Consider the following 15,338-nt stretch of genomic DNA (forward strand, 5'->3'; position numbering starts at 1 on the left):
CAACGCTTACCAGAAGTGTACTGCTGTGTGAATGCATGCAGCTTTGTGACTATATAGTAGTAATGAGATCCTGTATGTCCATACGTTTGAACACCTTGAGCTGTCTGGTTGGCACCGGCGTTATTGCCTGTCGCGTGCACTCTAGCCTCTCTGCAGCCAGGGTTCGCCGGCTTGTCATGTGATGCTTTGTTGTCATGTGACAACCATCGGTTTCCTTGGAAACCAGTGCATATTTGCGTCTCCTAGCAACAGATTAAATGGAGAGTTTGTGTTACACCAAGACTCTGGGCAAGAAAAAAAGAAGTGGAGCTGATGCTACATTAGGGTAAGTCTGCAGGATTAGCAGGGTATACCATTTTATTTTTTAATATAGACGCATAAGTGATTTCATAAACTGTAACGCTGATAAAACAAATGGAGGGCAGGATATGTGCAGAGATAAGGCACTGACAGTGTGCAAACATTGTTATTACTGACTTTCTGTCCCTAGACAGCTGAGCAAATAAAGATGAGGCAAACACCATTTACAAAGTGGATAGAGGTGTGTGACAATATATTTATTGAGTGGGAAACTTAAATGTAAAAAGAGAAAATGACTAAAAATATTGCTTGTGTAAATATACACTACATGCAGTCAAGCGTGACCGTATAATATGTTTAATTATACAGGTGTAAGCATGCATGATAAGGATGGTGCATAGATAATACAATTTAATAAAAATAAAACCATTTTATGTGCTGTTTTTACATGGACATAATATACTTTGAGACCTTTCAAATGTCTCATTTTGGACCTAAATTTCTGTCCCGCTTTCTTGATGTTCCTGTTTTCTAGAAGTTAAGAATGTGTGCTTGAAATGACTGTATCAATGTTTACAGCAATAACGCAAATATGTGTTTTATTTGCAACTGGTCACAAAAAATAAACACAGGTCATGGTCTTAAAGCAATTCTGATCTGATTCCCAACTGTGTGAAGAATTCAGAGCATGATTGTTTTTAAACATAACTGTATTGTGTTTTGCTTGGCTGTACCAGAATGTATCACTTTTTGCTTTCAATAAGCATACCAAATCTGTGTTTTAATTCTTTAATACATTCTTTATTTTCATTTTATTTTACATAATCGCTAAGGTGGAATTTAGCACAATAAAAGAGCAACCATAGACGGACTACAAAAAAGAAGGGGTGAATGCCCAGGCTTTTTATAATACATGATGTGTGTTTAAAATTTAAATTATAAGCTATGGTCTTGGTCTTTCTCCATTCCTATCCATGCTCCACCAAAACAGGCCACAGTAAAGTACATTTCCAGCCTGCAACTATTATTGTCATTGTACTGAACCAGAATGAATGGTCTATGAAAACAAATGCTGTCGATTTGACATTTTTTTTCAGGAATAATCAACCCAACATTATTTATATATATATATATATACACACACACACGCCGGTATATATATATTTTTTTACTAGGTTTTATAAATTGTTTAATTATGACTAGCAGGCAATAACAACTCACACAAATATTTCTTGTTATTAAGAATGGTAGATATATAGTTATACCGTATATCCTTTTGTTTTCTTGACTGATGTAAATAAAAAAAGTTTAAGTAAAAGAAGAATAGAAAGAAGAAAGCAAAAGTAAATGATGGATTGTATGACATATAACAAAATGGTCAGAAATAAAGGATTGTGTTTGTTAGCTCTCTGTTCTTCAGATACAGTGACTAAAAATAGATGCCTCCGACAATATAGTGTTATCTTTTTCAATCTCTTTCTGCCATCCCAGACTGGATCTGTTGCCACCCTTGCATTCAGGATGTCTGTGGCTCAGCCCTCTCTGCCACATGGTAACCGAATGGATTACCTAGCTCGTCCCAAGACAGACTTTTTGAGACACCAGAATAGGTTGGTACATATCTAAATCTTTACATTTGGATCAGAACAGAACTTTGGAGGGTCCTGCAAAGCAATAATTTCAGAATGTACTGCATAATATATTTAATTTAATAACTACAAATGATATTGTACCTCTTTACACTATATGACTAGCTCATACATGTTTCAATTGCTTCACTATGGTTTACTTGATAATTTTTAATTTACCTTCTGCTAGATTGTTTTAATGTTACCATTATGAGTTTTCATGAGCCTGTGTTTCCCATGTCATTAAAACTTTTGGGCTGGACATACTACATAGGCTGCAAGTTGACACCCTGCCGATAAGCCAATGTACTTTATACATTTAAAACATAAAACATCTCCTGCAATTACCCCTTATCACTGTTTGGTATAATATCAGCGATATCTCTTTATAATCAAACCCCCTACACATCCTAATAGGTTGTGAGCTCAAAAGAGCAGGACCCTATTCTTCTTCTCCACCAGTATGTCATAACATGGGTTAATCTTACTGTCAATGTATTACCGTATATTCTCCGGTTTAATGTAATTCAGTTTCACTCTTGTCTATTGATATACCTCTATGGAATCCACTGGCGTTCTATAAATAAAATGTAATGCAACCTAATAACGCCTTTATATTCCATCCTCCTGCTGTTTCATATTTCACCTCCCCCGTTCCTCATTGTCCTTTTATATGATTAACTCAGTATGCTTCCTACCTATACCATATTCCCAATAATAATAATTAAAGAATTGTTGCCATCCCTAATTTAGCATGAACAAATGTGTTAATCAATATTGTCACTAAGTTATGGTTTTTGTTTGGATGCCAGTATAATTATTTAGTTTAGATTTTAACCTCTTTGACGCTGAGTTATGTGGCAAGCTAGCATTATTACTAGAATCAAGCTAAGGTGGGTGACACGGGTGCATGCAACTGAAGGGTCCAGCAGTGTCACGTTATGTGACCCCTCAGTAATAGGCATCATCAGCGTGGCAGATTGAACAGAGAGTGTGATCTTCAGTAAAGACAGGGCTCCTAGTGGGGTTAAAGGGAGGGGGTAGGACAGAACTATGACCTACATGGGTAATAGGAGAGGGAGTGTCTGTATATATGTATGTATGAGTAAGTGTATCATGTTAGAATGAGTGTGTGGTATAGTGTGCGTTAGTATATGGTGTTAGCATGTATGCGTTTATACTATTAGCATGTGGTGTTTACATGTGTTTGTATGTGAGTGTTAGCGTGAGTGTCTCAGCATAAGGTGTAGAGTGTTTGTGTGATAGGGTATGGCATGTTAGAATTGTGTATTGGTGTAAGTGTGTGCATCAGTATATGGTGTTAGAGTGTGAGCCTAAAGTTAGTGGTGCAAGGGAGAGCCATGTATCTATGTTTAAGTGTTTAGTGAGTGGGTGTTAGTATGTGTGTGTTTTAATTATGGGGGATGGGGACACCAAAGAAATACTTCACCCAGGCATCACTAACCCTAGGCGCACTCCTACTGTACCATACAACAACAGGTAAGAGACACCAATATAAGTAGGAGTAACCATGCAGCTATCCCGTAGCCAGATATAAGAGTTTAGTTTGTGGCCGCATGAATCCAGCAGTCGGATGCATACACATGACTGCATAAGCAGTAAATGGGAGGCAGAAATGATACTGGCCAACTGATGGCTAGTCAGAGCCGGCCTATAATATCAAACATTATTTCATACTATTCCATCTATTGTATAACTCCTCCTGTTGCTCCATATATATTAACCCCCTAGAACTACTCTTATTGCACATTGCAGGTTTTCCTATAACTACTTCTCTTGCTGAGATAAACAGTTCTTAATACATTTTCTAGCATTCTAGGACCAATGGCCCACATTATTTCTATGTGGTCAGCCTTTTGAGGTGTTTCTTCTATACCCAGTTGTTTTCAGAATGTTTCTGAGCTAGATGCAGGCCTAATCACATTTAGATGTTATGTTGTTAAAGATAAATTCCTGTAACCAGACTGAATATCACCATTATTATTTGGTGCTGGGTGCCTATTATTGTGTAATATTTGTCATCTAATTACAGCATATTAATCACAAATCCCCAATTGGGCACACCAGGACTATAATTAGCAGTGACCCTCAATAACTAGCATTCTAGATGCCAGAGTGCTGTTAAAACCTATTATTATGATGTCGCTCTTTATTTTCTCCCCTCCACCACCTTTTACTGAGCACAAAAGGAAAAATCAAATTGATCTCAGCCATAGACAGCATTAGGTAACAAAATGCAATCTCCTCTATTTGAAGCTGACATTTCCAATTTTGGGATTTTATAGAGACTCTGTTAAAGGTTATCTGGAACAGCTTTTGTCATCTAAAATGAATGAATGGTGTTCTTACCTTCATCAGATTTAAAAAAAAAAAAAAAATTATTTATTCAGTGTACCCATAATAATAAAAACTAAGCAAATGAGGTGCAAACTATTCTTGCAAAATGCTATGGTTTCTGTTTCTACAAATCTAGATATACGGTAGATCAAAAGGTAGCATTGCTAAAAATCTACTATTTTTTTCTGTGGGAGTTTGAGGAAATGTCTGCTATCAGATAGAACCTGAATAATTTCAGATTGGTAAAGCTTTTTCTTAATTCTGTAAACCTAGATTAACTAAAGATAATATTGAGCATGATTAAAAAATTGACTTTTAATAGTAGTATTTTGTTAGAAATATGGTTAGAAATACTGTTATAACACATGAAGAATAACTCTGTTTCTGTAATAACAGGCCTTCTGTGTACTGGCCAATGAAGCCACAGTTAATGACAGTGTGCGGTAAGTAACAAACTGCACATTTAACACATTCAATGAATTATTATTGCAAGACAGTTAAAATGTATATGCAAGTTGGCATAATAGTGTTGTTATTCATAGGTAGTATCTGTCAAAATCCATGAACGTTCAAGAAAGATATACAAAACTAATTTTAAATGACCCCAACTCGAGTCCATAGTTTGCACAAAGTTCTTTTAACATCTTGACTTCTGTTTAACAGGATTAAGTAAAAGGCAAGAGGAGCTTGCACATCCTAAATCAGTACACAACAACTATAAGCAGGACAGGTAAGAGGTCTACTACTTGAATCAACTGTGTCTCTTTGGTCTGCAACTCACAGTGAGGGTTATCATTCACTCTTATCTTTGCTTCTTCTGTATAGCGTTTGAAACATCACAAAGCCACATGCCTCTACCCACAGTAGCGTGATGGTCTGTTAGCAAATCAATCATGCCATGATACAGACAAATATTAGCAGGGTTAAATCCCGAAAAGCATGTGAAAATGTGCACGCCTGTATATACATTGGCATTATACCTAAATGTACTTTTTACAGTTGAGAGCTTTTTTAGTTTCTTGCTCACTGTCCATACAGTGACAAAACAGTGACGATACTGGAAGGTACAGTTGCACTAATGCAGTATTTAGCCCCATTTCCTTGTGGTTTTCCAGGAATGCATAGAAGTTCTGTGTCTTCAATGGCAGAAGTAATTTGCTATATCAGTTGAACAACATGGAGCAAGGGCATGGTATGTCTTTGTAATTTAGGTGTAGGAAAGAAAGACTAGGGATACTGATAGAAATGTGAGTTATTGCAGGACACAGGAATAGTTCATGAGGCAATGCAGATATAGAGTAACTGATGTTTGGTGTAATAAAACATATATATATATATATATATATATTATATACAGGTGCATGGCAGGATAGTGGTAGAATTAAAATGCAAGAAAAAAATTGAAGGGAATGGAGAATTAAATTATGAACAGTTGATGAGTAAAATTATAATAGCTGTTTTTTTTAGTTCAGATCTATATTACATACTCCAACGGTTTCGGAGTAGCAACTATGTTTTAAATTTTTCACTTCAGTTTCAAACCGTATAGCAGGGTACAGATGCCTAGATCATGCCTAGTCATATTGTACACACAATAAATAAAAAACAGATTGCAAGGTAGTTTGTTAATAATTGAATGTTCTTTCAGACCTTCTCCTATTTGGCCGATCAAAGCCAGCTCACTAACTGCTGTTCCTTCACCTCGTATCAAGCAGTTGGCACAAGCAAAAGGTGTTAGTGTGGAGTGGCAGGAGGATCGGTCTGTATACAGCATAGTAAGTTTACCGTGCCCCCCCCCTTTGAGAGAGCTACTTTGCATGTTAGGATTTTGTTACTTTTGTAACAGTACACAATGGGTTTATTCACTAAACCAGATTTGTTTCAACTCCCTACAATTCACTGTGCATTATAAAAGGCCATTTCTACAAATTTCTCTGCAGGACATGCTGAGCTGGTGCTGTATAATGTATAGTTCAACCATGAGGTGACTTTCAAGAAATTGAACTTATTTAAATAACCAGGGCCATCCAAGCTATCCTTGGAGGCAAACTTCACTAAGATTGGCCCTTCATAATGTAAAGTAAAGTCAGTGAGTTAAAACTGCAACTCTCCTGGAAACAATCCTTCCAAATCACTCTTTAGTTAATAAACCCCATAGTGACAGATCTTAATTAGATTGTGAGATGTTTAAGCCACATTTGTCCCGCACGTTATGTTCTTTTTACTTACAGTATATTTATTTTATAGCAGACTTTTAACAATAAAAAATCCAATCTCAGGTTTCTGAGGGAGCAAAGAGAGCTTCTGCAACCCACCGCATCATCCAGTTGTCCATGCCAAGACAGAGTAGTACTGAAGCCCCTCCAAGAACCCCTAATATTCACCAGTTGAAGAGAGAAGGGTCTGCCACATCTGAAAAACGTATGGCACCCACAGCTAGAACAGAGGCATTAGCAGGTATGAGCATTCACATTCAATGCAAGATGGCTGCCACTGTTCTATACAGGACAGTATAGTTGCCTTGTGTATTTGAAGGCAAATTGTAGTTTTTCTAGGTGTTGGTGTCATGCAACAGAGACTTACTACCAGCAGCCAAGCTGCAGCTAGCAGGAGCAAGGTCTCTGTGCAGCAGGCATCTAGCTGATGGCTGTCTTCTGCAACGTCACGTCAGGCTTCTGGCGTGCAAGGGGCGTGCCCGTGATGTGCAACCAGGGGTGAGCAGACTCTTTGATTGTTTCCTGGCCAATCTGTAGCCTGAAGCTGTGTCTGACTCCTGGCCTGTTTGAATACTCTTACGATTTTATACTGTGCTGACCTGCTCTGTGCACCATAACTGGCTTTCCTGACTACCCACTCTGTACACCGAACGTGACTACCTGCTTAGTGTACCAAACCTGGCCCTGGCTGGCTACCTGTCCTGTGCATCTACTTGTGACATCACCTTTATGATGTTTGCTTGAAAGGGTTGCCAGAAGAAAACCTCTTCTCTTTAAAAAGACAGCACAGCTTAGGTTAGCAAAGTTGCATCTGAACAAACCACTAGACATCTGGAACAATGTTATTTGGACAGACAAGACCAAAGTGGAGATGTTTGGCCATAATGCACAGTACTACATTTGGTGAAAACCAAACACAGCATATCAGCACAAACACCTCATACCAACTGTCAAGCACTGTGGTGGAGGGTTGATTGTTTGGCCATGTTTTTCAGCCACAGGACCTGGGAACCTTGTAGTCATTGAGTCGACCATGAACTCCTCTGTATACGAAAGTATTCTAGAATAAAATGTGAGGCCATCTGTCTGACAGCTAGAGCTTGGTCGAAATTGGGTCATGCAGCAGGACAATGATCCCAAGCACACCAGCAGGTCTACAGCAGAATGTCTGAAAAAGAAAAGAATCAAGGTGTTGCAATGGTCCAGTCAAAGTCCAGGCCTCAACACTGAAGTGATGACAACACTGAAGAAATGACACTCTTCTACAATGTAAAGTAGTGTAATGTAGTGTCCAATTTGTACATTTCCACTTAGGGGTGTTCTCACTTTTGTTGCCAAGGTTTAGACATTAATGGCTGTGTGTTGAGTTATTTTTAGGTGGACAGCACATTTACACTGTTATACAGGCTGTACACTAACTACTTTACGTTGTAGCAGAGTGTCATTTCTTCAGTGTTGTCACATGAAAACTACTTTACATTGTAGCATAATTTAGTGGTAGGAAGTGTATTAGCAAAGACATGATAACTTAATAGTACCATTAAATGTTGCGCAGTATTTATGCTATGAAAAGCCGGATTTTCTTTCACGCGGATATGTCAAATTAGTAGTTAAGTTGGTAAAATGAAAGGCTAGATGGATTTGATAGATACTCTTAAGACAGATTTCCATTAAAAAATGTCAATGAAATGTGGAATATCAACATTGAATATATGGAAATATGGACATAGATACTGTAAAGGCACCTTCCTGACAACATACTGACAAAAAAACAATGTAAGCTCCCCTTTAACTTTTTTGCTGTAACTGTGTGAGACATTTATTCACTTATCAATATGTTCCAAATTACTATTTTACAGATATAACCAACTGTAGTGTACAGAACAGACAATAGGGATTTATCATTGAATATAGTACAACAAAAGTAATCTGATATGTTTCTATTCAATATGCTGCACACAAAGGCTGTTCTGGTAGCACCACCGGTTTTGTTACATTAGAGTGTATAGGGTGTCAAGATCAAATGACCTCTAAGCACACCTTTAATCTGAAACTGTGGCATTATGTACATGTGTATTCCAGGTCAGTAAAACTTAACTCAATGTGACTACAGCATATCCTTATCAGAAAAGTATGCATTACCTGCTACAAACACAAAACTTATCTGGCTAGAGTCATGTCTTACATGGGAAACATAGGGCAAGTCAGTTGTAGAAGCAACAATAAACCATAGTTGGAGTAACTTCTGTAATTTAAAGCAATATATGTTTAGTTTATTTTTATTGTGGTTTATTGCTTTCTAGCACAAATCCTAACCATGAATCTTCTTAATTAATAGGATCCGACTTATTTTTGACAAATCTTTTGTTTTGTGTCATGTAAAACCCTTACCAGCAGTTATTGATTAAATCATGTATAAATCTTAGGCTCCATCCAAAAATGCAAATTAATCCTTGCAAAAGCACAACTTATTATTATTATTATTAAGTATTTTGGGGTCACAGTGCCCTCCACTAATGTTGGGACCCTTGATAAATATGAGCAAAAAAGGCTTAACATTTTTCTTAAAAACATACGTAAAAATACTCTGCTCTCATGGATATCAAACAATTGCAAACAAAACACAGGTTTATCCAAAAACAAAATATTGTTTAATATATGTGTGAGACAATGATTGGCACCCTTTCAGTCAATACTTTGTGCTACCTCCCTTTGCCACTATAACAGCTCTGAGCCTTCTATAATACCTGATGAGGTTAGAGAATACATGGCTATCATACAAGTGATACAAGACCTTACATAATCTCTCCAGAGCCTTCAGATTTCGAGACTGAGGCTGGTGGACCCTCCTCTTCAGTTCTCCCCACAGGTTTTCTAAGGGGGTCAAGTCAGAGGACTGGTATGGCCATGATAGGACCATGATTTTATAATCAGTAAACAATTTTTGTGTTAATTTTCATGTGTGTTTCGGATTGTCCTGCTGTAAGATCCAACCATGGCCCATTTTAAGCTATCGGGCAGAGCCAATCAGGTGTTCATTTGTTTATATTTCATAGAGCCCATGATGTCATGTATCCTAACAAAATCTCCAGGTCCTCTGGCAAAAAAAACAGCCCCAAAAAATTAAAGAACCATCACCATATTTAACCAAGGGCATGAGGTACTCTTCCATATGTCTACCTTACCTCTCTGTGTGCCAAATCCACCTCTGGAACTTATTGTCAAAAAACTCTATTCTGGTTTCATCTGACCATAGGATTTTTTGGGATGAGAGTAGAGGTTTTTTTTCTTGAAACCCTTGAAAACAACTTGTGGTGATGCAGGTGACATCACATTGTAGTTGTGGATAGTGATACAATTTAACAGTTATTCAAGTTATTCCACACTATACATTTGGACAAAGTTGGAAGCATAGCATTGTCCAACATTTGTCCAAAAAGTCCCCTTCAGCATACCAAGACATTTTCGACAATACTATGCTCCCAACTTTGTAGGAACACTTTGGGGAAGGCCCTTTTTATATTCCAGTATGACTATGCAAAGTCCATAAAAACATGGTAGGATATGTTTGGTGTGGAAGAACTTGACTGGCCTGCACAGAGCCCTGACCTCAACCCCACACCTTTGGAGTAAACTGGAATGGAGATTGCAAGTCAGGCCGTCTCGTCCAGCAGTGCCTGACCTTAAAAATACTCCACTGGACAAATGGGCAAAAAATCCCACAGAACCACTCTAAAATCTTGTGGAAAGCCTTCCCACAAGAGTGGAAGCTGTTATAGTTGCAAAGGGGGAGCGGACTACACGTTAATGTCTATGTATGTATGTAATGTCATAAAAGTCTCTGTTGGTGTAATGGTCATAACACCATGTTTACTGAAAGAGTAACCCTGTGATGCGCTATGCCTAGCATACCTTAACCCTAAGTCTGCTGTCTCTTTAATTCCCTAGTGCCCAAGACAGAACATCACCAGTTCCAACATGATTTACCCATTGAGAGGAAGGTTCCTGCATCTGCTCTTCATGCCCAGGCTTCAGATCGTATCTGTCAGCTTGCAAAACCTAGGATTCGGAAAGCTATTTTTGAAGGGTACGATCCATACAAGATTTCACCTGCTGCAAAAAATGCAGATGCCTCTCCTCGCGTATTGGAGTTAAGCACACCCCCATCTCGTCGACATCAGCCCAAGAAGATCTAAAATTGATTTCCTCTTTTTTAGATAAGAGCAGCAATGTTTAAAAATATAAAACTTCATAAGTCAGCACTATTAATCCTTACTGTCATTTGGAAAAATATGTTTGATCCAATTCTAAGAATAGATCAATAGATCGTAAACATTTATCTTGACAGACAGCCAAAAGAATTATGTAAAATCAAATAAAAAGTAAAAATATAAAGGTGAATTTTGTTGCATAATCATGTTACTACCATTAATTAATTTTTGCAATAGAGCATACAGTGTCCTCCACTAATATTGGTAAAGTAAAGAATGCTATGAAATGCTATGAAAAATTGTCTTTATTGTGTAACCTTATGATACTCTGCTCTCATGGATATCAAACAATTGCAAACACATTACAGGTTTATCCCAAAAAAATGTTAAAATGTTTTTAGTACACCTGGGTGACTAGGAGCAGGAAATTATTGAACCATGAAATAAATAAATATTAGGTAACACATAGGCCTAATTCTCTCATTAATCACAATGTGTAAGACCAAGGAATGTAGTTGTGATGTGTAGCAAAAGGTTATTGAGCTTTACAAAATGGGAAGTGGCTATAAGAAAATAGAAAAAACATTGCCCATTTCCATCATCACGGCAATAATTAGGAGGTTCCAGTTAACTGGAAATTTTATGAATCAACCTGTGTGTCTATATTGTCTCAACGTACTGTGAAGAGGATGTTGGAGTGGCCAACAATCTCCAAGGATAACAGCCCCCTGGCCACTTTCCATTTAAAAGCCGATGTATAGGAGTTTACCAAGGGAGGGCAACAAGGAAGGACAAATAGGAACTTGGAGGCTCCGTGCAATCAATATTCCACTGAACCATCATCAAGTGCTGCCTAATATTTATTGTGTGCTCCATTGCCATTCCATTTCCATTACCATCTTTCTCCAATTACCATGTTCACAATTCTCTTTTCTCTTCTCACTTTCCTCTATTATTAGTAGAACAGTTCTGTCTCTCCAACCACCAGCAACTTCACGCTATTTCTGTATTGTTTCCTCATTGCTTTCTTCTCCCTTTCTCTCATCCTAGGCACTTTTTAGCTCCACCTCCCCTCACTACCAGTAATCTCTCTACTCACACACGTCCTATTCCCACCTTCTCTCACTCTCTCTTCTTTTAGGAGCTGGGGATATTTCCCAAAGCTTGGTCCTGCTTTGTTGTCCTATTCCCACTCAACATTCCAGAAAATTCAATAATCTTGTCCACATACCCTGCCCCTTCTCCTACCCACCTTTTTATCTTTGCACTCTGGAACGCACGTTCTGTGTGTAACAAACTAACAGCCTTGCATGACCACTTTGTCTCTAGTTCCTTGCACCCTCTCAGGCTAACTGAAACCTGGCTCACCTCTTGTAACACTCCTTCTGCTGCTCTCTCCAATACTGGCCTCCATCTCACTCACGCTCCCAGACCCGATGACAGGGATAGTGGTAGAGTAGGCTTCCTACTCTTCCCAACTTGTACTTTTCAACCTATTCCCTCTGCTCCATCACACTTTCTCCTCATTTCAAGTCCATGCTATCTGACAATTTAATCCCATCTCCTTGCCCGTTGCAGTTATATACCACCCCCTCTGGCATGGCTAACATCTTTCTTGACCCCTTCCCCTCTTTTTCTCCTCTGCTGTTCCTTCTGTCATCCATGGGGACTTCAACATCCTAATTGGCACCCCTTTGAGTCTCATGGCTTATTTCCTCTTTTGAGCTCACACAATATATTAACTCCCCTACTAATGATGATGGTGACACCCTGGACTTAATTTTTTCTAGCATGTGCTCTCTCACTAACCTAATTCCCCTTTCCCCCTCTCTGACCACCACTTCCTTTCCTGCTCTCTAATCTTGCCTCCTACTCACTCCCTTGCACCCCAACCTCACCTAACCAGGGACCTTAGCTCTATTAACCTTCAGGAAATTCTGAACCAATTTATTCCCTCTCTTCTGTCTCAAACATATTGTACCCTAACAACGTTACCCCTCTCTCTATAACTCCACCCTCACATCTGCTCTTGAGGATGTAGCCCCAGTTACTAATCCCTCTATGACGTTAAAGTTTCCAACCCTGGCACACAGCTGGAACACGTTCCCGCACTGCTAAGTAATTGGTGGAAGTCTCATTCCACTGACTTTCTGCACTATAAATTAATACTATGTTCCTACTACTCTGCTCTCAACCTTGCTAAGGAAACCTACTTCACCTTCCTCATCTCCTCCCTGTCTCATAACCCTAAACGACTCTTTAGTACTTTCAATTCCCTTCTTCGACCTTCCCTACATTAAAGCAATTCTCTGCTGTCATTGAAGAGGAGACACATGCTCTCCTTCTTTCCTCTTGCCCAACCACATGTCCCCTTGACCCGATCCCTTCCCATCTTACCCACTCTCTTTCATCTACTCTTAACCCTACTCTAGCTCACATATTCAACCTCTCCCTCTCTACTGGATCTGTCCCATCCCCTTTTAAGCAAATACTCCAATCTTTACAGAGCCCTCCCTGGACCCGACTGATCTGTCCAATTACCCTCCCATCTCTCTACTTCCTCTCGCCTCCTTGAAAGCTTCTTCAAATAATAATTTATACAATTAACTAAGTTTCCTGATTCCAACTCCTTACTTGACCCTCTTCAATCTGGTTTTCACCCTCAAGACTCTACTGCGACCGCCCTTACTAAAAATACTCATGACCCACTCACTGCTATATCCAAAAGCCACTACATGCTATTCCTACTGAACCTTTCTACTGCTTTCAACAATGTGGAGCACCCTCTTCTCCTTCAAACGCTTCACGCTCTTGGTCTCGTAACACTGCTCTCTCCTGGTTCATTTCTACCTCTCTTATCGTACATTCAGTGTCAGTGTCTCCAGTAACGCTTCTCCTCCCCTCTCCCGTTCAGTCAAGATACCCCAAGGTTCAGTTCTAGGAGCCCTTCTGTTCTCTCTTTACACTACCTCACATGGCAAACTAATCTCATCCTTTGTTTTTCAATGCCACCTGTATGCTGATGACACCCTGATCTATCTTCTCCTGGTCTCTCTCTCTCTTTGTCTTAGATCATGTAAGGCCATGATCTTTTTTGGCCATGGGCTGTGCTGACGTCTCTATGGTAATTGCATTAGAATTTTATCTTAACATACTTACTGAGTGCTGCAAATGTCACCGTTATCAAATTGATGTGTAATGATGTGGATATGTCTCTTTTAAATGCCTCTGCCTCGGTGTTCTCTTTATGTTTGGATTCCCCATTTTTTCTCTTCTGTACCCCTTATAAAATCCATAATCAATAAACATTGAATTCTTCATTGTAATAGCAACATCTAGTGGTCACTAGGTAATCCAACATTGAACCACAAGCTGTAAAAAATATTTTTTTCTATAATAGCGACATCTAGCGGTCAACTGGTAAATCCAGCATTGGACCACAAGCGGTAAAATATTTTGACGGATATATTCCAACATAGGACCGCAAAGGGTTAAACAATAAAGACATTTTTACAGCATTCTTTGCTCATATTTACCAAGGGTACCAATATTAGTGGTGGACACTGTATTTAACTTTTCATCAAAACAGTATTTTAAATGAACTAGTATGTAAGGTAGTGTGTATAACCTGCTTAGCAGCTAAAACCTCTAAATATACTATATAGCTCTAGAAGCCACACTGTTCCTGTAGAAAAGCACCAGAAGAAACCAGACAGAATGCATGTTTACAGTCAACTAGACATTCACCTCTCCTTAAAACACAAAAGAAGAAGTGGGTGGCCAGTGGGGCAGCACAGGAATGTTTAGCCATAAGCAGCACAGGGTGGACTCATCTGCAACAAGGAAATGTCCATGTGTATGCCAGAAAAATGACACAAAAAAATTGTTAACACAAAGAGAGCTTGAATCTGCTCCACCTCACACGTCTGTACTGTGGTAGTAGGCCCCATGGGCTTGTGCCTGCATGGATGGGGTAATCGGTGGTGTGCTGGGTTATGTTGGACTTTTAGGTTGCAGGTTAGTCTTGGAAAGTGTTGCATTGTATGTTGGGCTGTCACTCATTTATTGTATGTTACTGTGTTTTTGTCTCTTATTAAATATCTGTTAAAGTAGACGAACCTTTGTGTTATAACAAAATCAAATAATTAACAATAAGTGTAAAGTAAAGTGCAACTTATAACACACCTCGTGAAAAAAACACTTTAAATTTCCACTAAAATTATACAAATAACAATAAACATAAAAGGTGTAAGTACACATGCCCCAATACACAACCTTAGAGTAAATCTGTATATATGCTTGCATAAAATGTGGTATAGACCTCTCTTTTAGCCCTGTAAATTGAGACACAGAGAGATCATAGTGTAACCCATAAATGCAGTAATGATTGTAATGGGGTATAGAGTAGACTCACATGAGATAGAGCCGTGAACAGGCTCTATATAAACAGCTCCAGGTGCCCACTTGGGGTGTAAACGAAAGGATGCCTTCCTTCTGAACCCACTCCAGGTAGTAAAAGGATCCACACAGTTCTTTTCCTTCTGGATTCTTTTATTGTGTTTTTATTTCTTTTATTGTATTTTTATACTTCGTTTATACACCACACACTCCACTGTAAGTCCACT

General features: G+C 38.7%; 1 protein-coding gene across 1 annotated transcript; it reads left to right on the forward strand.

Moving 5' to 3' along the window:
• Positions 1-258: 258 nt before the first annotated feature.
• THEG (theg spermatid protein) lies at positions 259-10,976 on the forward strand. The gene is made up of 7 exons (XM_053465512.1): positions 259-325; positions 1,792-1,910; positions 4,683-4,729; positions 4,950-5,016; positions 5,935-6,061; positions 6,566-6,743; positions 10,451-10,976. The coding sequence occupies exons 2-7, from the start codon at positions 1,822-1,824 to the stop codon at positions 10,696-10,698; spliced, it is 756 nt and encodes a 251-aa protein (XP_053321487.1). The 5' UTR covers positions 259-325; positions 1,792-1,821; the 3' UTR covers positions 10,699-10,976.
• The last annotated feature ends 4,362 nt before the right edge of the window (positions 10,977-15,338 follow it).

Source organism: Spea bombifrons, chromosome 1 (genome assembly GCF_027358695.1).
Source record: "Spea bombifrons isolate aSpeBom1 chromosome 1, aSpeBom1.2.pri, whole genome shotgun sequence".
NCBI classification, from domain to species: Eukaryota; Metazoa; Chordata; class Amphibia; order Anura; family Pelobatidae; genus Spea; species Spea bombifrons.